This window comes from Oenanthe melanoleuca, chromosome 6, assembly GCF_029582105.1.
Source record: "Oenanthe melanoleuca isolate GR-GAL-2019-014 chromosome 6, OMel1.0, whole genome shotgun sequence".
Taxonomy (NCBI): Eukaryota; Metazoa; Chordata; class Aves; order Passeriformes; family Muscicapidae; genus Oenanthe; species Oenanthe melanoleuca.
Genome location: NC_079340.1, coordinates 13,011,285 through 13,038,482, shown reverse-complemented (window position 1 = coordinate 13,038,482; position 27,198 = coordinate 13,011,285). Strand labels below are relative to the sequence as shown.

General features: G+C 37.3%; 1 protein-coding gene across 10 annotated transcripts in view; it reads right to left on the bottom strand.

Moving 5' to 3' along the window:
* The window catches only part of KCNMA1 (potassium calcium-activated channel subfamily M alpha 1), a 428,570-nt gene that overhangs the window by 45,681 nt on the left and 355,691 nt on the right, over positions 1-27,198 (bottom strand). For all 10 annotated transcript variants that reach the window (XM_056494724.1, XM_056494734.1, XM_056494725.1 and 7 more), the window contains 4 exons: positions 19,542-19,635; positions 6,824-6,947; positions 3,701-3,925; positions 344-536 (listed from right to left, as the gene is read on the bottom strand). In XM_056494724.1, the coding sequence (XP_056350699.1) occupies positions 344-536; positions 3,701-3,925; positions 6,824-6,947; positions 19,542-19,635 (636 nt within the window). The remainder of the gene's footprint in view (positions 1-343; positions 537-3,700; positions 3,926-6,823; positions 6,948-19,541; positions 19,636-27,198) is intronic.

Here is a 27,198-nt window from a genome sequence, read left to right as displayed (position 1 = left end):
TCCAAAGAATTACTGCAAGTTACCACTGATTATATAACAGCAACTCACCCTGTAAAGGAAGCCACAGTGAAAAAACGACGTTTTTATATATTATCTAGGAAAAATTTAAAATGAGAAAAAATGCCAGTTTCATGTTCATTCATTTTTCCTCTAGAAGATGTGCTTTGTGATGTAGCAGAGAAACTACGTGGCTGTCCCTTTAAAAGCCATCATACCAATCAGCAGGTTTAACTGTCAGGCGAGCTGATGTAGGGCTCTTTGAATTACTGAGTGAGGGATATTCTTCCTGCCAGGTCCTGTCCCCTGTAGGCACTGCAGAGAAGTATTATAGGGCAGTCCTTACCTTGGGAATTAGCCTGCAAGACCCCAATGCTGTCATCAAACTGCATAGATTTGATGTTGAGTGACGCCAAGATGCATTCCTTGTCCTGCAGCGAAGCATCATCAATATTATTCTGATTGGCTGACAGGATAACGCACATGTCGCAGAGGTTGATGTTGACAGCCCTTAAATCAGCCCGACTTAATGGCGTACCCTTCGGCACAGGGAAAAAAAAAAGGGGGGTGCAGGAGAGGGGGGGAAAAAAAAAAAAAGAAAAGCAAATTAAAGATTGAGAAGGAGCTTTGGGAAATTATTTAACAAGTATCTTTTTTATGCTCTGACATTAAGCTGGTCTAACTATGTGCCAGGGAATAGGAGATGTGTGCTAATCTAAAGGGTAGTTGGTGCTGATGGCAGCATTTTAGGTTCAGTCTCAATACTCAGTCAAGCTATTACTAACAAACAAGAAACAGGAATAATGCCAGCATTCTACATCTCATCGGTGACTTGAAATTGTCTTGATTTAAGCTGCTATCATGTGGCAACCTCTGGCTCTCTGAATATAACAAGGGGGGTGTTTTAAATGTCTATTTATCTACTACCAAGTCACAATGGTCTTGGGCAAAAGAACAGCAATTTAAACAGGAAAGCATTACGTGTCCTGCACATTTGAAATGCAATCAGGGCAAAGCTATTTTTTCTACCTAAAGCAATACACAGAAAAGGTTAATCCTTTTCAAAGCACGCATTTGGTGCTTCTAGAAGGAAAACACACTCAGCTTCAAAGCTGTGTGATTAAACCCTTTGAAACAGAAACAGGACTTTATCCTAATGGGCACAACTTGTGCAATGTTCCCTGTTCCACAATCCTCAATCAGAGAATGGAATCATTAAAGTGAAATGCTGTGGTAGCCTGTGGATTTTTTTCATAGCTAACAAAGCTAAGATATGACACTTAACGTGGTATTTTTTTTGTTTAAAATCATACTTGCCTTTCACATTCAACAGTCCACAACTGTAGTTACAGAATATCAAGTCTACATCACAGGGGCTGTGAGGACAAGGAAATACACCTCTTTTTTTTTTAATGGAAACTAGGTTCTACTCTGCTGCCTCACATGGTTTGGTACCCAAATACCCAAATGATGAGGAGACATAACTGTCCCAATGTCATACAGTGACTTTCATAAAATCAAGACCCTAATCTTCCATCTCCTGATCATTCATGGTGAGTATCTTGAACTCCACTGAGAGTACTCAATGCAAAAGTGAATTTAAAGTGCACACAGTGAAGGAAGAGCTCAGTTCTTATTCAGTGTTTGCAGGCTTAATTATTCCATGTAACTTTCAATAATTTGAGGCATGAAACCTTGTGAAGAACAGTATGTATCAAATAGATATGATTTCATTATAAACTGCTCCAAAGTTAGAAAATTATTACTACAGCCACCTTAATCCTGCCCTTTGTGCCTGTACTGTGTACCAAGGGAAGCAGGATTCCTGTGGGGAAAAATAATATGCAATCATGTAATTAATTAAAGGCTCACTCCTAATGATTTTATGCAAAGGGACAGAATTAAGGCTGCCTGAGGATATTTAAAATTGGCATTTGCCTACTTTTTAAGAGTGTACTTAGCAGCTTAAAGGCCTCTTTTAATACAGACTTTAAATTCCACTTCTTTTTTTTAACAAGAAAAAAATGTTTTTCTATTCAGCTGTAACCACATTTCCATCAGATAGCAGCAGCAAGTTTTACTTTGTGAACCAAAGCACAGAGAAGTATGAACGTAGCCTCCCTTTAACAGGTTCCTACAAGCATAATCGCAGAAATTTAAGTACATTTTTAAATTAGTATAATTAGATCAGAAAATTGCTGCTATCTTTAACTTTATATAACCATTTAGAACCAGATAGGCTGGGGAGAAAAAATGGAAGAAGTAATAATGCAGTCTGTGTGGCCTTCAGCACCCTAAATTACTATGCTAGATACAATTCCTTTACAAAATTCTGTATTTTTAAAGCTGCATCAACTAACTATTTAAGCTGTTCAAGTCAAAATTAATCTAAAGCTATTCTGAATTTTGGTGTAAACTGGGGAAAGAAAAGCTAATGTATATTTCTTTAGGCCTCTTCAGAATTCAGAATCAAAACTTTTCAGAAACACATTATAATAATGGATACACATTATATACTGGAAGCAGTAGCAGAATTCTATTCTGCTTGATAGTTCAACAGTATTATCAATTTAATTCTGATTCCCTAGTCTTTAGCCTTCACAGTGACTGAAATTAAAAGGAATTGGCAGAAAGAGGAGGATATTAACTGACCAAATCTGATATTGACACCATTTTTGTGACAGCAGAGAATCTTGTGACACCATCTGTTGGATCAGGTTACAGAAAAATGCCAAGGGCTAACACTAAAACTGCATTTACAGTAACAAAGACCTACAGTCTGAATTAATCAAAAAGCAAAGACAGTCCTTTCATTCTATAGCTATTTTCCCAATTATCCAGCTAAGGTTATATCCATCATTGACTTACTTATTTTTAACTGCTGAAATTAAATTATTAAGAACTAGTAAACTAGAAATTTTTCATTCTTAAAAGAACACTTAAACTAACTTTACCATATAACATGCTGAGCATTTTCTTTCATACTTATACCATGGGCTCCCACGTGTCCTTTATAGCTATGGTCACCTAAGATCACCTGCTTGGACAGCTTAATTTGTTAGTCCTGGAGCTGTTGATTCCACATTTTGGTCATATGAGTGAATCATAATGATATATAGGAGAAAAAGAGCCTTTGCAGTTTTAGTGGCTGTGCCTACTAAGATCGATAGGGGCTTTTCATTGATTTAAAAAGGGTCAGGGTTTTGCTGTACTTCCTTACAGGACTCTGAACTGAAATGCCAGGGCAGTGCTCCTTATAAAGCAGGCCAGTCCACAGAAAGTCTTTGGGAATATATATAAATACTATGTAGACTGAGTAACAATAATTTTTCAAAAGGTTTTGTGGGTATAAAACCATAAATAATATCATAAAAAACTACTGTCATTCTGTCAGGGAAATCACAACATCAGAACCAGCTCCATGCAGGGCACTACAGTGAGTGTTCAATACACAACACAGTTAATACATCTGATAGCAGCTGAAATTCATCCGATGAGGATGATGAGGAACCAAACACTGCAGCAAATATCTTCTAATAAGGTCTCACAGGGCTCTGTTTTCATAGACACAGTAAAGGGAAAATCTAAGTCCTCAGGCCTATAAGCAGACAAAAGTAAAAAAGCCTAAGATCAAAGTCAATACGAATCTGTCCAGTTGGTGTCCTAAATAACAAAGTATCAATAATATGGCTTTTGAACTTACAGGCAAGATTGAAACCTTGGGGAAGTTATGCAGTGTCTCCCATTCCCTTCTCAGGTATTCAAGTGAACCCACAAACACAATGTGCTTGAGTTCATGGTAGTGAAAGTTGCTGGCTCGTAATGGCATCACTAAATTTCTTAATCCAATCAAAGCAGATTTAACATCCCCAAATATGCAAACGACTACATGCCCACTTAAAACTGTCATCGCTGCTTCACTTCGAGTCTAAAAGAAACAAACAAAACAAAACAAAAAGACAAAGGAAAAATGAAACAAAGAGAATCTTAAATCATATATTGAGTTTAAAAACCAGGAAAAATACAACTGTCAATATTGTTCATGCACAAAGAAGCAGTTTGATAACAGCTATTAATTTTACCCTTATTTATATTTCATTAAATGTGCTCATCAGAAAAAAAAATGTTCTTGTTTGCAAATCCTTTGGCATTTGGGAAGATATTGTATTGGACTAAATTCTGGTCCTGTACAAATTTCTATACATGTGGATTGTGACTCTGGTTACAAAGTATTGTGGGTTTAGCCAAGGATTACAGAAAAGAGACCCAAAATTATGCCTTAGTTGACAAATCACTAGTTGGGTTTTTCTTTCCAGACCAAATTGAAAAGGAAGATGTTGAGTGTTCAGTGTTCCCAGGAGGGCTTTGTGATATTACTCAGATCTTGTGAGTTGAGGGCCATAGTCTATTAAGAGTCAAAGCTCTGCTTGAGGACAAGCTGCTCTTTCCTTGAGAAGCAATCCACAAATGGTCTACACTGCTCTGCTTTACAATGGCACTAGATGCCCACTAGATGCTACAGAGCTTCTCTCAGCTACAAAATCAAAGTGCAAGTTTGTGACTAATACTAAATTTTCAGGCCAATTTGACTTATTGAGGAAAAAGGTCTCATGGAGAATTACCTTCTTGTCTCAGTGAAATAATAAATTTTTGCACTAATTTCAGCATTGTTTAGGTCACTTGAGCACGCAACTCAAACATCAAGATGATTACATAAAGCCACATGGAAAAAATGACCTCAATTTCTGGAACCAGTCTTGGCACTGTTGTGCTCCATCAAGTAGCTGGAGAACGATGATACCATATTGCCAAGAAATTATACACTGTGTACCCTTACACAGAAGTTTTGCTAATGAACAAAACTAAAACAGTGGTGACCTCCAAAATTTTCCTCTCACTTACCCACAGTATACGTCATTTTTCTGAATTACAGAAGCATGGTGGTGTGCAATTAAGATTGAAATATGCAGCAGAAATGCTCACTATGTCAGAAGAATGGGAACTCTGATTAGAAGTTTTCTCCTCAGTTTAAAAATGCATGAGCTTTCAGTTTCTCCAGCAAATACATTGATTTTCATCCCACTTGACCAAGAGAGTTGTCTTGGCCCTTCAAACAGCAGAAAACATGAGAGAATCCTCAAGTGAAGCATCTAAGTTGTCCCATGCCTCTGCCCACATGTCTGGAACACTCAGATTTTACAAGATACAGACCAAGTCTTGAAAGCAGGTATGTAAAAAATGTCACTCCATAAATCAGCCATAAATTTGTATGCAGCCATGTATGGCAAAAATCCCTTCTTACTACATGATACTGCTGGAATGTCACAGAGACAAAACAGACCTTGGGCAGAAAAATTAATTCTTTTCTGACTGGGACATCATCAAGTATCAATTAGAAGACAACCTGGGAAATCCCATCATCTTCAAATTATGCACTAATTTGTACTTGTGTGGTCTCTAAGGACAGCATTAAATTTGCATAGATATGACTGTAGACATAAATTGTGGACTGTGAGTTTGAAAAGGTGTAGGGAAGCATTTTGCTGGCAGTGTTTTTATTGGTGATGATGCATGAAGCAGAAAAAAACCTGGGCAGACTTGCAGATTCAAAGGCTGGTACTAGAAAAAAACTAACATGGCATAACCAAAGATGATGATTGAATCACTCCTCAGCACCATTTGTAGAGGAACACTTTTCAAAGTAGGGCAACATGTAGTTTGTCACATAAAACGTGTTTACAGCACAAAGGTGGATTTCTATCTCTGTCTGTTACAAAGTACTGTACAGTAGGGCTACCCCTTCTTGCTTGCTGATTACAAATACATGATACTATTTAAAGCTGTTCAGGCTTTAAAACTCCAAGCTCCAACTCTAAAATTTGGAATTTACTTGCTTGACTATCTAAACACGGATACTGTAATTCCAGGCAATGCCAGAGTTATTACAGAAACCCCTGAGGAGAACTGGAGACAAGCTTTTAACCCACGATTGCTAGAATAACTGGGGCTGTCACCATCATTGGCTACACCATGCCACAGTGCAGGAAAATCTAAGAGAGCAGGCTCGGGAAAAGCTTTATGAAGTGCGACAAAGTGAAGATCCACCAGGGAGTTCATTTCAAATATAATCAGTTTTGCATCTGAGATCTGGGGTTAGTTACTTGCTACTCTTAGGTATGAGTACATGAACACAAGTGGCATAAAATTTCAAAATAGACTGTGATAGGCCTCCTAATTATTATTAATTACTTGAGTCAGCTTGATGGTTTTCCCAGTTAAAGAAATGAAACAAACAGAGACAGGGCTCACTGCAACACGCCAGAGTCAGAGGAGGAGCCCTACTTGCTCTGGCCTATTTGGGCAGCTTGAAATACTGGGAATTGAGAGAAAAGTTCTAAGAGAAGAAAATTAATAAAAAGATCAATTAACAATAATTAATAAAGCATCAATAAATAAGAGGTAAGTCAAAACAACACTTGCCCATGGTTAGAATCATTACTGCCTTGTGTCAAGAGAAAAGTGGGTTATGTAAGCATGTAAGTATTTCTAATCTAAGTTCTCTCAAGATTTAAACCAAACATGCAAATTTCAGTTTATGAAAAAGAAATTCCCTATACTGGGAATATACTCTCTTGTTTCACTGGGCACAAACATTTATGTAATCACAATTCCTTAACCAACATTCTAGCTTCAGTTTCATCACTCTTGCTCTTGATTTCAAGACACTGGGTTTTCTGACAGTAGAGACTAACCTATTGATCCATTAGACATCAGCTTTGTGGTTTAAATAACCTCTTTTCAAACACAACTTATCATCAATACCTACCAAAATGACCTTTTCAATGTCTTTGGCTGGACACCAATGAAACATCCCTGTAGAGTCGTATTTTTTCACGTTGGCATCCATATTGTCAATCTGCTCGTTGCCAGGAATTAACAAGGGGTCATGCCTGGGGAAAAACAAGGTAAGGACAACATAAATGGAAAATACTATGAATTATGGATGGAAAGATATCCCAAGAGGTGTGTACAAAGAGGGATAAATGTAAAAAAATGAAATGTAGTTACACTTAAACATGCTTTCAATAAGAACATTTTTAAACAAAAGCTGCATACAAAAAAAAAAAAATTCATTTTTAAATGTTGGGTGCAGTTTCAACAACTTTCTATCCCCTTCTATTCCAACAGGCATTTAATTTTAATAGGGCTTTCTGACACCATCACAACCATGTAAGTTTTTTTTTCCAGTCCCACCCCTCTGAAATACATATCGAAGTTCCTATGGGCATCTGCAATGAAGTAGAAGGGATAGGAACAGAGCCCCATGCTGACTGACTGGCATAAGTATGGAAAGCCAATTACTTGCTTTTACCACATACAACTTCTGACGTGATGCTCTTCACAGTAAAAGCTTTAACAGGCTGCACTTTAAATATTTTAGCAATTTGCCCAATCATATTTTGCTTTCCCAAACTGAAGCCCTTTAAAGATTCAACAGTATGTCATTTTAGAGCCGACTGACTAACAAATGCCCACATCTGGAATACATGATTTTAATACCAAACAACAATGTCCATTTTCTCTGACAACTCCACCTGTGATAACCTTCTAAGTGTTTCTGCTGCAACATTTTAAAGCACATGAAAGACATTTTTATGAACTTGCTTTCCAGCTATATAGCTACATCTAAGCACAGACACATAGAGTTCTTTAATTTATATGCTAAAATCAAACATTAAGCTAAGTACTAAGTGACTCCAACACTCTCATATGCTGGTGAAGACCCCTAAGTGACTGCATTATACAATAGCATTAGCAGAATCATATTCTCAAGGTACAGACTACACTGACCCTAAAATCTTATATTTAGCATGACTTAATAGTGCTTTGTCTGGAAAGCTATAGTCTTTACCTCGGGTTTTTGTCATGAATGCTTGAAATACCTTGAAATAGAATTGTACCATTTCAAAGAGGAAACTATTTGCAATGTAGGAATATGCTAAGAACTCTGAAATAGGTATCCAGTGTATAAAGCCCTTTGAAGCCTGTTAAAGAAATGCCCATATCGTCTGAGTTCTTAAAACAGGAAAGTTTCCTGCTTTTAAAACATTTGAACCACAGCACAATATGGTGAGATTGTCTTCTGCATGGACTGCTAAAGCAGACTGTGAACACAGTGTGTGATATAGGTTAATTTACCTTGAACATGTTATGCTAAGTACCAACACAAACAAAACTTTCCTATGAAAAACATAATCTCGAATTCAGTCAGGGTGATCAATTAGTGTAATTTCATAGCCACTGATTACAGATCCATTGAAATCAGTGGAAAATTTTTATGCATTTCACTCTAACAGGGTCAACTCCAAAGAAAATGGTTCCAAAAAGGTTGAGAAGCTATTAATACAATGTTACATTTAAACCAGAATGTTCTGATGCTTTAAGACAATCAATGTCCTACACTGGCAAATATGTAAGTCCGACTTATCTGGAAAAAAGAAACAAATGTTTGCAAAGTTTTAGAGTTTAGTCATTTCACTGTAACCCACTGGCAGAGGAGCCCTAGTAGAGTATCTGGAGTCTCTGATCCTACTCTAGGCCTTGCATAAGTGTGTTCCCTATTTTGTAGGAAGCAGAGATGAAAAAGCTGTACCCAAAGGGATTTGTTGTGGGGGCTTTGTTGTTTCTGTTTTGTTTTTTTTTTAATTTCTAGAAGAATATCTAGACTCTGCATTCTCTTCCTCCATGCATCAGCAAGATGCAGCCATGGTAGTTTTAGAGAGCTGACTGAGATGCTGCTCACTGGGCATCAGAGTTGCAGGTGGTACAATAAGATCTGCAGCAATGAATACACTTCCATTTGAAGATTGTACTAATGTTCAGACAACTTTCAGTGGTGCTCTGTCCCAGCTATTTTCTCTAATGGAAAGTGTTAGCTATATGTTTCAAAATAAGAAAGTTTGCAAAAGATTGGGAATCTTCAGGAGTTTCCACTGAGAAGTGTTTTTCTTTCTGTTATTTCAGGGTTTACGATTTTTTCACCCAATGCTTCAACAAAAGATTTCTTCGTGATTTTTTCTAGAGGAGCACTGTAAAGTTCACTTTTCTAAAGCAAAGTTCACCAGTCAAATCACCTTCTTTTCCTTTCAGAAATCAAGCACATATAAGAAGGAATTTTCTTTTCCCCCTATTCTTCATCAGAAGAACTATAATAAATCAGTTTTTAAAAAATGCCACATTCTAATTTTGTAATCAATGTTTCCTTTCTGCTCTGAGATTTAAAATTAAATTATTAAATTAAGATGATCTGAAGCTTTCACACAAGTGAATACTTAGCAATAGTCTAATCCCAGACACAAAAATGATACAAATTGAAAGGAATGTTGTAACAAAGTAGGTGGTATCAGATATCTGACAGCCAATTATGGTCAACTGGCTTGAGATTTGAGGCAATTTCTAGAGTGTGAGTGCTTAGTTCTTTTGGGCTTTGCATCCTAACAGGGAACATTCAAAGTAGCTTCTGCCAAAGGTTTATTAAAATATTTTAGGCTTAAACCTAAGTGGGCTGAGGGAAGAATAAAGCATATGAATCATCAGATTTAACTCCCTTTTGAAGGTTTTAGGCAACAAATTATTATTAAAAAAAAAAAAAAAAAAACTTCAGATTTTTTTTGGTGTTTTTTTTTGTTCTTTGTCTGTTTTAAATGCATTTATTTGCAGTATCATAAACTGCTTTACTGCTTGGAGTATAGCAAGTGGGAACCTTAAAGGAAGCAAACAGGATGGGACACCCAACATGAAAGCATGCTAAGAGATATTATTGTACTATTTCTACTCCAGGATAATGGATTACTGCCTGAGAAGGACTCTGTGATACAACTAGCCACATTCTGTTTCACAACATGTGGGGTTATTCATGTAAGTGTGGTCATTAAATTTAAATCTTCTGGGCTAATATATTATTTTAATTTCTCTTTAATCAATGTTCTTTCATTCTCAGTAAAGTGATCTCTGACAATGTCTCTGGACATTGGAAACTCTTTGCTACTTAGGTCCAACTTTGTCCTCAGACATTACTGAGTGTATCAGAAGATATATTGACTTATGTATTTAAAAACTGAATTGATCAGAACAGTTATAAAATAGTATTGGTATTTTGGACATATATATCCTCATTAATCTGATGATCCAAACTTGTTTTGCAAATACTAAAAATTAATTAACATAGACACACAGAGAGGCCAAAGCTGTCAAATCTGCCTAAGGCATTTGGACATCCTCTTCCCATTAAAATTTATATTACACAAAGCATTGCAGTTGTTGACCTTACAGCCAAATCATGGACTGATTGTTTCTAGAGTCTCTCTGCCTCCTCATCCGGTCACTGCAGAAATGCTTATATTCATGCTGCAGTCATTATGTTCTCTGGGGCTGCAAAGTTTTCTGATTCAAGAATTCAAGACATAGGAAGAAAAGCATTTTCTGTGAATTAAACCTCTAGTATTTGTTTTAATTGAGATGTTGGTTTTTATGACCTGCAGTGACTAAAGCATTTGGTCCTTCTGGCTAGGAAAAGACATGTACAGCCTGTATGGAAGGAAAGGAACAAAACTTAAATTTCCCTCATCCATAGCCCTAGTTTAAAAATAGCTTCTCTGGTTCTTATGGCAGATATTACATACGCATGACTTAAAATGAAGAGCAAAATACCATCTTTTCAAGGTTTTGAAGAGCATATAATGCCACTTACGTGCAATTAAACTTGAAAATGATGCTAAATGCCATGCTACAGCTGCAAACCCAAAAAAGCCTGCCTGGAAGACAACAGCCTAAAGCAAAACCACAAATCCCACTTACAGCAAACCTACTGCAAGGAAGTCAACATTACATTTTAAAGAGCACTGTTTCCCTAGCATACATTTCCAACCACAGCAAAATCTGAGTTTTTGAGTCTGAAACTTTTGGATACTGATGGGATGGAAAGAACCAAAAAGAGGATTCTGGGCTAAATGGCTGCCTCATTAAGTGACTATTGTTAAACATACCCTTGTATTACCTCACCCTTGTCTTAGCCCTCTTGCTATTATTCATATGCAACTGAGAACTAGAGCAACATGCACTCCCTGATCTGCAGTGGAACTACTCTGTGTGCTGAGCACTGGGAGCAAGAATACTGTGGGACCAGCAGGGAAGACCCTGGGGCTGCATGAAAATAAACTGTAATCTCTTAGTCTTTATACATTTGTAAGACAAAGTCTTGGCTAGTTTTTATTCTGTCCTCCAATAAAATTCTCCTTATATAAAGTCAATACAAAACACACCTGAGACAAACACTATTCCTCTTTAACCTGTGTCTGTTAGAATCTGCAATTGTGCCTTTCTCAGGTAGACATATCTGGATTTTATGCACAAAAAGATGTTTAGCAGTCTCCTGCTCAAGATTCAGGGTCTTTAGAACCATCCTGCCTGTGGTTCAGGAATTTTGAGTTTTCCCTACCAGACTTACAGGTTCATGGGTATGTCAGCACACAGATGTTTAACTTTAGGAGGAAGGAGTGGGCTTGCTGAAGGTAAGAGAGGAATTGAAGACACACTAAAGAATGTCTCGTGCCTTCGAAATTTCTCCTACAACTACCCTAACAAATTGTGGCAATTAACATGCTGTTAGTGTTAGATGTATGCAGCCAGTGCAGGTGCTAATAATTGAAAAAGCATTTAGAGCTTTTACACCCTGGCTGAATATTTCATGATGTGCTGCATGTTTCACTATTTACTCAGTGGGCCTCTGTCACTTCAATCTTCTCTGACTGCTTTGACTGGTGCTATAAAGCTCAACCAAGATAGAGTGACGGCTTGTCACAGGAAAACTCCACTGACTCCAGCAGCTCGCTGGGACTAGCTATGAAGGTTGTCACGACATTCTGATGGAATTCAGCAAATGTTTTGTGACTAATACACCCAACATTTGTCGGCTACCATTAGCCCTTCCCTGTGACCCCACAGTCTGCGTGGATGGCATTAAGTTGTAATGAGAATTTGTTGCCTCTGTGTGTTACACTAATGACACTCTCTCCCTGATCTTTCCTTTCACAGGTTAATCAGAAAAGAAATTTGTAAGGATTCAATGCCCAGATGCACCAGGCTTTACAGAAGAAAACCCAGTGTGACAAGAGAAAGAAAACCTGCGTTTTACTTCTAAATGCTTTCATTGTCATATTCAGAAGCTATCCTAATATTACTATAATGTCATACTGTCTTTTTTCCTAAATCTAAGACTGTATCTAATACAGCACCTGGTACCTAGTGCCTTATACAGTTTATGGGCTGAACTACAGTGTTAATTCTCTTTTCTTCCCTCTTGCTCTGCCCAGATGTTGCTGGTTTTATTATTCTCAGAAGCCTTACTGAATATTTCCCATTAATTTATGACTACTAAAAACACTGATATAAAGCTTTTCACTGTAAGAATCTTGCTTTTTAAAATATCTTGATATCTAAGGACATGATCAGAATATGCTTCTGAAGTATGAAGCCTCTCACATAAAAAAAGTAACAAAATAGTTAACTTCAAGACTTTTGCATAAGCATTTTAAAGAGGGGGAGACAAAGTATACCGTCAATATGTCTTTGGTTTTTAATATTTCCAATTTAGATCTACTGAAGCTGAAGAACTAGCAATCTTTGAGGGGTAAGAGAATGTACCTGAAAAAGTAATTCCTCATTTGTAAAAAATAAATGCACAGTTAAGTGGCATCATAAAATATAGGTGTGTTTTTGTCACTTAAATGAAGTGTATGACCTTATGATAAAAGCTACCACTGTTGCCAGGTCAATGTTTATAAAAATATATTTTTTTATTTAAACACAGTTTATAGCTAAGAGCTTTTTATTTCTATTGCCTTGATCTGAGTAGATCTTCCCTCACCTGAACTTTATAAAAACAATATTTTTCTTCTCCTTTCCTTTCCTGCTTTCTCATCCCAAAAAGTCTTATGCAAGATTTCAAGTAACCTCAAAAAAAAAAAAAAAAAAAAAAAAAAAAAATCAGATGCTGTTGTTCCCATGGCTTATAACACAACTACTGCATTGGATTTGCATGGCCAGGTTTTGGTAGCCAGGGGGCTACAGGGGTGGCTCCTGTGAGGAGCTGCCAGAAGCTTCCAGCATGTCCAGAGGATCCAGTGTCAGTCGGCTCCAGGATGGATGTGCCGCTGGCCAAGGCTGGGCCAATTACGAATGTCAGTAACACCTCAGTTGTAATAGATTTAAGAACAAGGGACAAAAAGTTATTGTGCAGATGTGATAAATATTGTGCAGAGAAGACTGGGGTGAGAACATGTGAGAGGAACAGCTCTGCAGACATCAGGGTCAGAGAAGAAGAAGGGGCAGGAGGTGCTCCAGGCACCTGAGCTGAGGTTCCCCTGCAGCCCATGGTAAAGATCATGGTGAGAAGGATGTGCCCCTGCAGCCCATGGAGGTCCATGGGGATGCAGAGACCCCCCTGCAGCCCATGGAAGAGACCCATGCTGGAAAATGTGGATGCCTGAGAGGAGGCTGGGACCCCAGAGGAGGCCCGTGCTGGAGCAGCCACCTGCAGGGACCTGCAGATCCACAGAGAGAGGAGCCCACACTGGAGCAGGTTTCCTGGTAGGACCTGTGACCCTGTGAAGGACCCATGCTGGAGCAGCCTGTCCTTGAAGGACTGCACTCAGTGGAACAATGACCCAGATTGCAGCAGTTTGCAGAGAACTGCTGCCTGTGCAATGGACTCACATTGGAGAAGTGCATGGAGAACTCTCCCATGGGATAGACCCCACACCGAAGACAGGCAAGGACTCCTCTCCATGAGCAGGGAGAGAAATGACGTGATTACTGATCATAAACCCCACTCCTCATCTGCCTGCACCTCTGGGAGGAGGAGGTAGAGCTGGGCAGGAGAAGAGGTAGGGAGAAGATGGTTTAAGGTCTGTTTATACTTGTTATTATCCTACTCCAATTTTGTTAGCAATGAATTCAATTCATATCTCTAATATGAGTCTGAGTGAATTCTGTCATTATCTCAACCCATGAACCCTTTATTGTATTTTCTCTCCCCTGTCCAGCTGGGGAGGGCAGTGAGAGAGCAGCTTTCAAGGGTGTCTGGCATCAGCCAGCATCAACCCACTACAGTCCTTTTGAAACCTGGGTACCATTCTTCAGATCAAGAAGCCAGTCCATCAACATAGAAATGGAAAGGAGACAAATGAAACAGGAAACCAAAGTTACCAGTCCCTGGTCTACCAATGGTATGAAGAGTCAGGTGGCTAACAGATACTACCACCTATCATTTAAATAATTTAATTCTACAATATTGTTAAAAACTAGTGTAACAACATGGTAATCACTGACTTACTCCTGTTGTTAATGTTGGTCATAGTGACCTCGTAAAACAGAATCAAGAAGTGATTTGTGCTATTATATATCTGCTGGGTTACAGCTTGGTTATCATTGCATATTAGCACTGCATAAAGTCTGGATATAAATTTAAGATACAAAATGGAAACTTCCAAGTCTGAGGGATACAAATATATACCATTATTATGGTTAATCAGTGGGCTTTCACCTTTTCAAACCTTACCTTCATATTTAAGAGAGTCATGGAAAATTATCAGTCAACTAATTTTAACAGTTTTGGCTTGAGAAATGCTTCCCTAAATCTGCCATCACTTTTTTTTTGTTTCTATCAGAAAGCTCACAGTTTTAGTTCATGGAAGGGCAGTACTACAATGGCAGAGGCAATGCAAATTCATGCTGAGTGGCACTAGCAGAAATGTGTATGTACATTTAAGTGTATGTGGCTTAGTGGGTGGATGAGGAGATAAATGTGCACAGCCATTGTTCATATACTTAAAATATTATATACAACTTCAGGAAAAAAGACAGGAGGTTTCCTCCTCAACTTCAGATAAATAATCTCATTAGGCTTCTGGAAACATATGCCAAAGAGCTCACATTTTTTTGTGTCATTTAGCTGGGTCTTGACAGTTTTTGAGCAAGTTTTATTGTTTGGTTGGGAATTATTTTAGATCCTTGATCAGAAAAAATCCTCAGGCTTACGAAATTCTCCTTGGCAACACACTGAAAACCCAGTGTCCTCTGATGCCTCTGATTTTTATGTGATCAGGGACACTAATGATAATGACCCTTTGCTGAGTATGCTACTTGTCTAGAGGCCTATGTCAACTACACCACTACTTCCAGAGTGGACAGGGACAAACTATTTGTTTGCTCTTCAGGCCCCTTGGGCCCTGTCATATGCTATTTGTTCTTGCATTAAGAGGTAGTTTGACTCGGCTGGGCTGACATTTCCTTCAAGTCAGTGTATTCCACTCATGCAGTAGCAGCTACCAAAGCATTAAGTATAGACTTGAGGCTCAGCAACAATCATTTAAGTGGCTTTTTTGATTCATAGCCAGGGCTTTTCACATTTTTACTGGTCATTCTGAATCCAAAATGACACATTTTTTTAAAAACTAGCTTTGCAATTTGCTACTCAGGCGACAGAGCCTCCTCACGGCTAATGTGGCTCTCATCAATAACAGCAGCAGAACCTGCAACTGAGATGGTGAACAGGGACTGATGCTGCTGCATGATACCAGAGGCATTGATCAGTTCCACTTTTCTTCTCTGCATCATGAAGGACACCTGATATGTGACTACTCTCCCAGTCACAGCCTTCCTTCCTTTTCCTTCCATTTCCTATTTAAATTTTACTTTTTACTGTAATAGGATGTCCTTGTGTTCACATCTTAACAGGAGGAGAATATATTTTTTCTTATTGGAGTTTCAGTTATTTTAAAAAAATACCCACACTCTTGTGGGTTTAATGGGACAGACTTTTGCTAACGTAAAACAGGTAAAAACAGTCATGACAATGCTGAGTATTTTTCCGCATTTTTGCAGAAAATTTTCATTTTTAGGTATTGTTGGAATTTGAAAGGTTTATTTCTGATTGATTAGACTCTTCTAGTATTGCATCAGTGTGATTCTGCTCATGCCATTTGATGTGATGCAGCATTCAGTTAGAACAGTGACTTCCTAAATGTGAGTCTATATAATCTGTGATGTACACAAAAAACATGTGTATGTCAATCACCTATTTATATCAGTTGGTAACTTATTGTAATTTAAAGTCATCAAAAAGATGTCATTAAAAAGTTGTCTCAAATCTATCTATCTGGATCACATTTGGTAATGCAGATTTCTACTTATGTGTCAGTAAATCTCAAAAATTCCCACTCTCAGACCAGGTCAGACCACCTATCACGAGGTCCTAGGGAATCCCTGTGATACCATTTCTATCCTCTGCTCTAATCCAGCAATACAAGAAGTCATAAAGTTTTATTTCATAATGTAATATCCTTTTCCCTGATGCCTCCACCACTGTAGGAATCTAAAACCTGTGCAGCATTTCCAACACTATCTTAACTGCAGGGCTGCTCAGAATGGTTCAAAAGTCACAATTGGGATTTCAATTTATAAATGAATTCTTCACATATTTGTTGATTTCATACTCCAGATTTCTTGTCTCCCAGGCTCCTTCTAGATGCTCTGGATCTAAAAACCACAGCTGAGAAAAAGTTTGCACATTAGCCAGCTATTTCTGGGGAGGTGGGAAAGTGGAAAAGCTGGCTTGAAAAAGGAGCTTTTGAAGTAAATTTAGGAAAAAAAACTTCCAAAGATAAATACCAGCTACAGACATGACAGTGCTTTAGCTGATTTACCTCTTGGGTACTTCTAGCTGACATACACCAAAGATTTCTGGGCAGGAAAGCAAGTACCTGTCACTTTCTGTAAATTACAAGGATACGAAACAGCAGATTATACAGTCCACCTTTGTTTCAGAGAGGAGAAAAGAGTTTGACCATTACAAACAAAGCTTAACAGAGCTCTCTTCTGATTCAATCCACTTTGTCTTTTTTAGCACCTTGGACCAAAGTTAAGTCAGTGTAGATAAAGAGTAAAAGGAAGAGACGGTTGGGTCTGGGGAGAAGCTGAGGGTGCGAACATTGGGCTGAAGAATAAATTTAGCAGCAAGAGAGAAGAGGAAGAAAACAATGTCTGGATTTGGAAGCCTGGCAAGTTCTCCACTCACTGCTCAACCTGTGTTTAGCAATTCTGATGTGCTACTGAGCAGACAGCTCAGGCTCAGGACGACTACTCTCCCTCAGTCCCTCTTCAGCAGGCAATGAAAGCAGGCTGTACTTTGAAAATCTTCCCCCATCATGCAAACTGACACAGGCATGCTTTTCAAAAACCCACAGCCAATCTGTTGATCATTATTTATTTACAAAGGCCTTCGGGCAGAAAGTCCTGTAAAAACCATACTTGATACGGTATACACTAGCTTTTTCTGCTTGTGGAAAAAAGTACCCCTAAGGCTACCTCAAACCATCACTTTCTATTGCACATAAAATGTACCGTGTAACACTAAAGTATTTAATATATATGGTATAATATATCTACAGGAAAGGCATTTGTGTAGAAGTATGTTACCCTGTATTTGGTAATTTGATGTTTTGCTGAAGGCTATGACTTGAAAAAGCCTGCACCTAGTACAGAGGACCTGTCATCTCAGTACCCAAGAGCCAATAGAATAAAGAAGTACCCTTAAGCAGCAAAACTTTGACACAGCTTTGAAGCATATGAAAACAGTATAACTCCCCAGAATTATTATTACTCAAGATCAAAGAAATGAGGCATACTTTACATAGCAAACAGGGACAGAGTGTTGAGCTCCAAATGTTTCAGCTCTTTCTCTCTCTCTCTCTCCTCTTTCTTTTTACTTCTACTTCCCCAAAATTAGAATCTGGGAGAAGGTGAGGGGGGGAATCTCCACATGTTTAAATTTTAAGCAGTTAAAACAATTAGCATCAGAGAAGAGGACTGTCCAAAGGTAAGTAAATTGAAAACTATGCTAGCATGACAACTGGCACTATAAAAATGAGAAGTTTGCCAGTATTCTCATTTTATTCCTCCTCATAAACTGTAAACAAGCATGTAAATCAGTGTCACATGGGCAAGGTTGAGCTAACAGGAAGGCAAAGAAGTTTTAATGATACATTTAACAGAAATAGATGGTCAACAGGAAAAAAAAAAGCCACAGCTGGGTGCATTTTCCTTCTGTGAATCAATCTCACTTTTGGTTCTGTAGTCTAAACAGAGATGAAGACGATTTGTGGAAGTTATGTCCTTGAATATGCCCTATATTGCAGAAACAATAAACAAATATGGATGCTTCTCTAACTGCCCAAAGAAAATTCCAGTCTAGTGACTGAAATACAAAGAGAAATATAACCTACCTGTATCCAGAAACATTACAGGAACAAAATAATTGTCAATAATAAAAATCATAAGAGATTTTGTTTATGGGAATAACTATATATTTGTATCAATTTTTTTTCACTTAACCTCTGTGGGCAGGCAGAGTTATACACACATAAATCACAAATTGCATGAATGTGTCTGTTTATATATGTAAATAAGTTCACATTTTTCTGTGTGTGTGTGTGTGTACATACATATACACACAGAGTGGAAAATCTCTGCTATGTTATTTATGGATACAATTATGGACTGAGGATCTAGCCTGGTCACATAGGATATGCAAAAACAGGAACTGCCTGTAGACACAGAAAATTCTGTGTCTACTATGGGATCCCATTTTGACTGACTGGAGCAGGTAAAAGGCAAAGCACAATGCAAATGACATAATATTTTAACAGATTACAATTTCTTTTTGCAGTTCCAGTTTTAACAAATCTCTTAGAGGTAATTTGTCCTATGAAAGGAAAGTACATAGTTATACAAAGGAGTACTATTGTAAAATAATGTACACATAGCAACAGGGGGAAATATCACTAACAAGATGCTGTTTTTCATTGCCCACTTTTAGAGTATATACTACCCTCTTAAAAATCCCTATATTTCATAATTAATGTGCTTTTAGCTTGACTAAAACTGTGTTAGTTTTGAACTTTGTTTTGGCAAGTACATATATTATTAGACTTTTTCATCAGTCTAAATCAATTAACAGAAATTTGATTTCAATCGACAGGATAAAAGGAAGGTAATATTCAGGTTCATTTTTGATTGTGATGATACATCTCACATATGGCCTTAAGTACAGAAAACAGTACTCAGAGGGAATCCAACAAAAAGAGAATTGCCTGAGGCAAACTAACCACATGAGTTCCCCTGATTGGTTAGTGCTATCATTAGTGCCACTGCTGTTTAAGAACTACACATGGACAGGACAGGGTGACAGCTAAGACTTTAAAGCCTATGTATTTTTCAAACAGCTTTTCAAACTGTTTTTCATGACAGAATTTTTTTTCAGCTCTATCATTAACTGCTGACAAGCTGACAGAATAAATACTTCAGCCTTTCAGAAACCATCTAACAATCTTCTTTTTTCACCCCCTCCCCTTATTTTTGATGTGGGGGGAGGAGAGGAGGAAGGAAGAAAGAAAGGAGATGAAGATATGAGTTTCTTACAGTCTTACCTCATCAGTTTGGGTGAGGAGTTGGGTGAATTTCGCATGCCTCCATTTCTCTGCTTTTTTTTGGGTGATAGTGTCGACGGCTGCTCATCTTCAACTGGAAATATAAGGAACTCATGAGATTAAGTACTGCTCTGAGTGCAGTATGAAATACAAGTGAAGTAGCAAAGAACACACACTCTATGTCCATTCACGCACTGATACTTCATTGGTAACATAGGCCCAACAGTAATAAAAATCAAATACATGTTAGTTGAAGAGATTGGTTTGAAGGAGAAGCAGAGAAGAATACCAGGGTTTTGAACACAGGTGTTCAAATTGGTTTCATACTTCAAAAACAAAGGCGGGGGGACCACATTCGGGTTATTCTTAGAGTTATTATCAGTTAATCTGCGCTACAGAAAAATAGAATTAGTGCTCTGCTGTATTCCCAGACAGATAAAGTACTATTTGCAATATCAACATAACAGCTGCCAGCCTGCTTTTGCTAATGAACTAGACACCAGTTGGTTCTCGCTCCTCACATGCCAAACAACAGAGTCTTCATGAAGAGATGTAAAATATTCAATGCCTTGATGTTCAATGATTCAGTTAGTTGGGAATGTGAATGCAGCCTGCCGTTGTGCAGGGATCTCCAGCACAAGTCAGAGCTCATCGCTCTACTCTCCTCCCAAAGCGGAGTTTTAACAGGAGTGAACAGAATGAGGTTGAATGGAAGTGGGGAGACAATACCTGTATAACAGAGGATGCATGTGTTATGCAATCTTTTAATGAGGATGAGGTGCATTTTCAAGGACAGATCAATTTCCAGATATAAAATCACTTACAGTTTTGCCAGTCATAAACTACTCTTGGATAACTTATGTCACAATACGTATTGCTTAAACAAGTGCAGCTTCCTAAGAACTCATCTATAAGAACTAAGCATCATCTTTACTGTTTTGAGATTGTAACTGCACTTAATAATCTGTATGTAACCTTTACATGTGCTATCAAAGGGAATTAACTCATGCCTGCTTTCTCAGGTTCATACTAATGCTAATTTATTCTGATATAAAGAAGAAAAAATAAACTTTTTTCCCATCCTACTGTTAACTGAAAAATTAATTAGAAGCTAATATAACTGATGCCTAGAAAGCTTTTACTTTAAAGCTAAAAGGAAAGACATTAGTAGTAGTAGTAGTAGCTGCTGTATTTGAAGAGCTTAGTACACATTAGCAGTGCACAAGCAGAGGTTGAGAAAAAAGTACTACTTGCAAGAAGATACATAGGAAAAACAACAAAACTGGGATATATGTCACCTGCCCTAGACTTATTTATCAGCGAAGAAATGAAGCAACAGCCTTTTGCTATAACCCTCTTCTGACACTATTTTATTACAGACTGCATTCCAGCCTGCCACCTTCGTCTGTTTGCCAAAGCCTGCTATGGAACTGCACTTTGCCTTGGTCAAGAACAAAGGACTGGGATCTGAAAAGACAGATTTTGCTCTCTTTTTGGATGACCTGGCATCACCTCAAAGGGAGTCACAACCAAAGAAAGCACTGCAAAGAAAAAAAACCCAAACAAACAAAAGCAAAAAAAGCTAATCCCAAAATAAATGTGCCAGTGTGGTGTGAAAGGTAGTGCTTGGATCAGAACAATGACTGTCTAATAATGATTTATTCACTAAGTTTCTTCTCTTCTTGGGCAGCAACATTAAGGGCAAAGGAATTTTCTTCTCATTTGGCTTTTCTTTCTTTTTCCAAATCAAAGACCTACAGTGTCAATTCATATTGATGGTTAGTCAAATACCATTCTTTGGCTGAGAGACAAATAAGTCCACAGAACATTTTCAAAAATACACAAATTGGAGTTTTCTTTTTGTGACAGTTGCACATATTAAACTAGATCACTTCAGTATTTAGCTATGTGTACCATGAAGTGAACATGCACAGAATTGTTTTGTTGGTACTACCTTTGCAGTTCTGATTGCAAAAAAGTCTTTGTGCTTTTCAGAACACCCTCTTCAAATTATTCTCTTGAAAATGGCCTAGTCTTGTTTTAAACTTCTCTATCAAAAAGTGATTTGCTTGCTATTCTGCATAAACAGGTTTCAAGATATCTACCTGTGTTCCCTCATTCTGTATTGGATATAAATATTCAGTTCCCCCACTTGAAAGATCAAACCAAAAAGAACTAGAACCATGCAGAGTGTTCCTTCGAGAAAAAAACAAATTATCTCTTTTGTTATATTTGGAGTAAAAATTCTAAATTTCACTCAAATTATTCTGTTACCATGGGGTTACAGAATGTTCGTCCAGAGATGCAATATGGCATATGTATAACAATTGTATTGTTATACAATTTTAGCTGTTCAAGGAAGATACACAGCCATCAGGACCAGGGGCAAAAATCTTACACTAACACAAGTCAACTGTATTATAACCAGAAATATTTCTCTGAACAAGAGAAAATATTAAAAATAATATTTTTCCAAGTTTTCAGCTAGCTAGTAAGGATCCTGTCTGATCCTTTCAAGTTCTGAAAGTTAATATAATACAATAAGAATGTTTTTGTACTATATGGTCCAACACTTGTGTTCTCCAGTGCTGCCAGGTGATGCTAACCTGCTGCCCAATTAAAATCAAAGTCTTACTAGTAATCATCCAAATTAATAGCTTCTAGAAGTACATTTCTAGCAGTCTGCACTTACTATTGGTACTGCATCTGCAATAAATAAGCTTCCTTTTTGGAATATGTGCTTGTCATATTCAAGCTTTGTTACTGTCACCAGTTGCCTGGAAAGTCCAAGCTTGACGTGGCTCACTAGTTAATACCTGTTAGCAAAGCCTTCTGAGGGATCTCAATTTGTTGCTTAACCAAGAAGGACATTTATTCTCATTGTAGCAAGGAAAGGACATCTATATTAATTATATGACAGAAAATCAAGTTTTATTTTTCACTTAAATCTCTGCACACAGTTTACAGGCCGTCTGCAGTTTAGCAACACAGCTCCATAGGAATGGGGGAAGGGAACACATGAAGTTGAAATATGTGAATAGTATCTAATGGACACTATTACCTATGGCTTCGTTCCCAAAAATGTTGCAGTGATAATTCACAAGTGGTTTCTTAGTAGTAAAGAGGATATAAAACATATTTAATTATTATCCTTCAGATACTCCTATCAATTTCCTGCCTATTTAAAGAAGTGGATCTAGCAAAATTTTTAGTAAGGTTGTTAAATATTTTAGTTTCATGGTTTCTGTGTCTGCATTAATTTAAAAGGGAGTCTTAAATTCACTTGTTCTTATGAAAGACATACCTATTTGAATAATGGGGCTGTGATACATGACAACTCAATTCTGATACTGTATGTTTCCTTTTGTTAATGAGTCTTCGTTCTTTTTATGTCTTTATGCTATAGGATTTGTATTAACTACATATTATGTTAGGCAGACTTTTTTTTTACCACTTTCATGAAAATTGGAAATAAGTTCAAGAAATAGACACTGAGTTTTATAGATTTGGAACTCGATTCAGCCTCTGAGTTCTAATAACATCCAAGAGCTTGTTTGCACATCCCTAAGTATAACACTTATTGTATTGCTGTAACAACCCCGAGCTCACTTGTCTAATAACAGTTTTGCAGTTCAGGAAGACTCAATGCTAAAAAAATGTCAGGCGAGTCTAATGAGGCTTCAGATACTCAGTTTTATGCTAGAGTTTAATTTAAAGTTACACTGATGCTTTAACATGTTTGCTTATTCTTCAGTAAAGAGTGTTCATTATTTCAATGACATAACCTCCAGACAATGTTCCATGAATTGGTTTAAGATGTGCTGGTAATTTTAACAGCCTTAATGTGGAGTTGAACATCTGTAACAACATATTACTTGACTTTTATCCTCATTTCATTTTTAAAGCAAAACAAAGGGAAAGTCTTTCAAAACAGTGGACATGTTCATAACTTTTTTCTTTGTTATTTTCTAACTATTTTAAAAACAACACTGTCTCCTTGACTGCCTCTCCCAGGTCACTAGCTGAACTAGTTCATAGATACTTTTTTAGACACCAAAAAGAGCTGAAATTTGAAATAATATCTATGATACTGAACATCACATGAACTGGAATACCTGGTAAGTTCACTCTGCCTAGCAGGTAAATGCTTTGAAGCAATTAAACCCTTGGAAAGGTAAAGCACAAACCACCCAGAAACATTAGTTGACTAGCTATCTCGATTAACTCATTAATCACCGCATCTGGAGAAACCCACATCTGTAAGCACTTAACAGAGCATTAGTAATGTCACAGTCACATTGAAAACAGGCTGCAAAACCATGCACAAACCATTCTGAATTGCCTTATACATCCAACTACTTGGGCTACCTACGGAGATCTTGGTTCAACCCCGGCTTTTGGGAATGGTAGCGGTATTTTACAGGCAAGCTGAGTGCCCTTTGCAATCTACAGTAGGTAGATTTTCCTTGTTCAACAGAACTCAGTGAGTTAAGGTGCAGCAGCGAGGGGCTGTTGGGTAGGAAGAGGCTCCCTTTACGGTTATTAACAAGTGGAACAGGTTCCGGGATTCCTTCAGTGGACTTGGCACCAACCAATGCATTAGTAGTTGTGTTCTTGAATTGATATGAACATTTTGGGTAACTTGATCTAGCTGCATTCTTTACTTCTAAATAATAAGAAAAAATTTAAATTAATTCCTTTGTATTAAAAAATATTTCAAACCACAGGCATGAATAAATTTTGATATTATGTGGAAATACAGACATTAAAGCTTAAGGTATCAGTTCCAACACCAGAAATAAAGGTTTATACCTGCAGCTTTCTTACGTTGTTTTTTCCCCTCTAAAAATGACTCTTTATAAAAGAATACTTATAAAAGGATTATTCAACAATATTATCACCTTTAAGCAATAATCCCATCCTAGGGTAAGTATGTCTGAGGTAATACTTATTCCCCCATGTTGATAAGAGCTTTGAGATTTACTATCTGTGGAGGATGTTTATTTCTTTGAAACTACTGAAAATGATAGGGGAGGTAAAGCACTCTGCTGCTATTAAAATAAATAAGGAATCATAGAAAACATAAGGTCACCACTTCAAAATTGTGCAAGCATACTTATAGAATTAAACTGATTTTAAGGAACCCACATAAAAGTTGGTGAGTATTCAACAGTGCTGCATACAGTAAATTTCAGGAGGTTATACATAGTACCTCTGAAAAGAAAGTCAAGAAATTCAATTTCCTAAATACAGATTTAGCTTAAAACTGTGATTCTTTGTCTTTCATTGATAATATATCAAGGCTATTTAAACACTATCCCCCCTACTAATACCTCTAACAAATGGCACCCTCAATAGAAAACAACATGTTTTTCTGGTAAAAATATGCAATAAAGATCCTCTCCTTATGCTTGTTTCATTCAGAATGAGTATGGTATAGAGAAGAAGGTACATAACTGAGCTGCTAAGATCCTACATTTGGTTATGCATAATGAAGTAAGAAGTTTAAGCAGGGAGTAGTTGGTGGACTGATAAACTTGCAGCGTTATTTCCATATGTTTCAATGGTCTTAAAGATTCTATGGAGAACACTGAACTACAAGAGAGTAGAGGCAAAGTATTTGAGGAGGTCAGCATTTTTTTGGGATCTTTGTTTTGTTTACCACCAGCTAGAAAAACCATCTGGTAAGAGGAAAGATAAGAAAATAGCATTCCCATGCTTGCCATTTTTCTTCAAGCACAAAATCTGTCTCTCTCGTGGAGCAGTTGAGTATATAGAAATTACAAAAGTCATTTGAAGGTACTTTTTAACAAGGTTGAACTGGTTGGTGACAAAGCACCCATTCCAATTCTGTGACCTTTTGATAGCTTGCTACTATTCTGACTGAAGTAGATTGAAAAATTAGCAAGAAAAGAACTAAAGTCTAATTTACAATCTTATTCTGATTTTTACTAAGAGAACATTTTAAATATAATAATAATAATAATAATAATAATAATAATGAATACTCACCAGCGTTCACATATATTTTAAATCATTAGAGGAGAGCATCTATCTTTGATTAGCAATACTGCCACAAAAATAAAATATACTGTATAAAATATTGAATACACTACTTGAAAATTATTAAGTTTACTTCAGAGTTACTGGGTTTTTTTATCAAATTTTGTACTTCCACTTCTGATATTCCTCCAAGTGAAATAATTTTCAGATGATAAAATATATCTGCAGAGATCTATCTCCCTACACATGTCACTGGTCAAGCATGTATTTGAAGGCCTTGATATGCATCAAGTCAGTTCTATTTTTAAAGTGCAGATAGTAAAACTGGAAATAATCTTTAAAAATCCACATCCTCTATCAAAGTATCTTCACATGCAATGGAAGAAGACCAGAACCTATTAAGCTTATCAACTCTCTAATCAAGTTGTTTAAGAAACACCATAATCTTTTTACAGTGTCTCCTGGAGTTCAATAAGTGATGGCTTCAGATACCAGACCTGACTATTAAGCAATAAACTTCCATAGCAGTGTATGCCTTATGGCATATTCCATGTAGAAAAATTCAAGCTTTCCCAAGATTTTGTGCTTGCAGTGGCACAGCATGTGTCAGAACAAAAATACTTGTCTTTTGGTATGGCTTCTTATCTGGAGCTTGGCATTGTATTTAATAGCACCACGTGATCTTGTTCAGCAGGAAGGCAGACTGAGCTGCTTAACACCTAAGTTACTTCCCCTTACGTCCAACAGTGTGGACAAGTACTATTACTGAGCATGGGCACAATAAGCTGACAGGTTTTTTTGGTCAAATTATTATTCTGGATTTAAAAGCTCTAACTACTGGTTTCATCCCATGACTTCTAGCCTCCTGCCTCTAACAAGAACTCAGATCAAAGTGTAAGAAGCTCCACAGTGGATGAGTGATGAAATTCTTTGTACATAGGACAATTTTCTTTCTTACTCCAACAGTTTATGGCCCATGTCTTTTTACTCAATCTTCTAAAGCAAGGATTACAGAATAATATCTGAATGACCTATCTTTGATAGAGATCTCTTTCTTTATTCTTTATTCCTCCTAAAATTACATATATATTTTTTACCATAGAAGAACAAAACTGGTTGTTCTTAGTGTAAGTAGCCTGCCAAGTTGTAGGTGCATGCTGTGCCACACACATGGGGCTGTCAAGATACACCTTGAACTACATGAGCAAGCGTGGAGCTTTTGGATAGAGCAGTACTGTACAAAAGGGTGAGAAACACAGACTATAGTGTGCAGAACCTAAACCACTTATGGAGCATCCTCCTGTTCAGCAAAGACAGATTTAAAGTTGATCAATCAACAAAGTTGATTTTTATTAATAATTTCTTTAAAATCCTGTTGGATTCTTGCACTATTATGTGGGCTGATTTCCATAGAAAACGTATTTGGAAAACAAAGACTGCTGTTAATTATATGGAACTAAATACACCCTTACATATTATCACTGCCTCACTAGGTTTGGCAATCAAACTGTCTGGATTGGGGTAATTTGTACCACTGTGCAACACCAAATCACAACCTCCAAATCCACCAGGGTCCTCTTCCAAGTATGGGATGAGTTTAGCACCACCAAGTCTACTAAAATAGGACTATTTTTCTAGTCATAGTCAGATTATT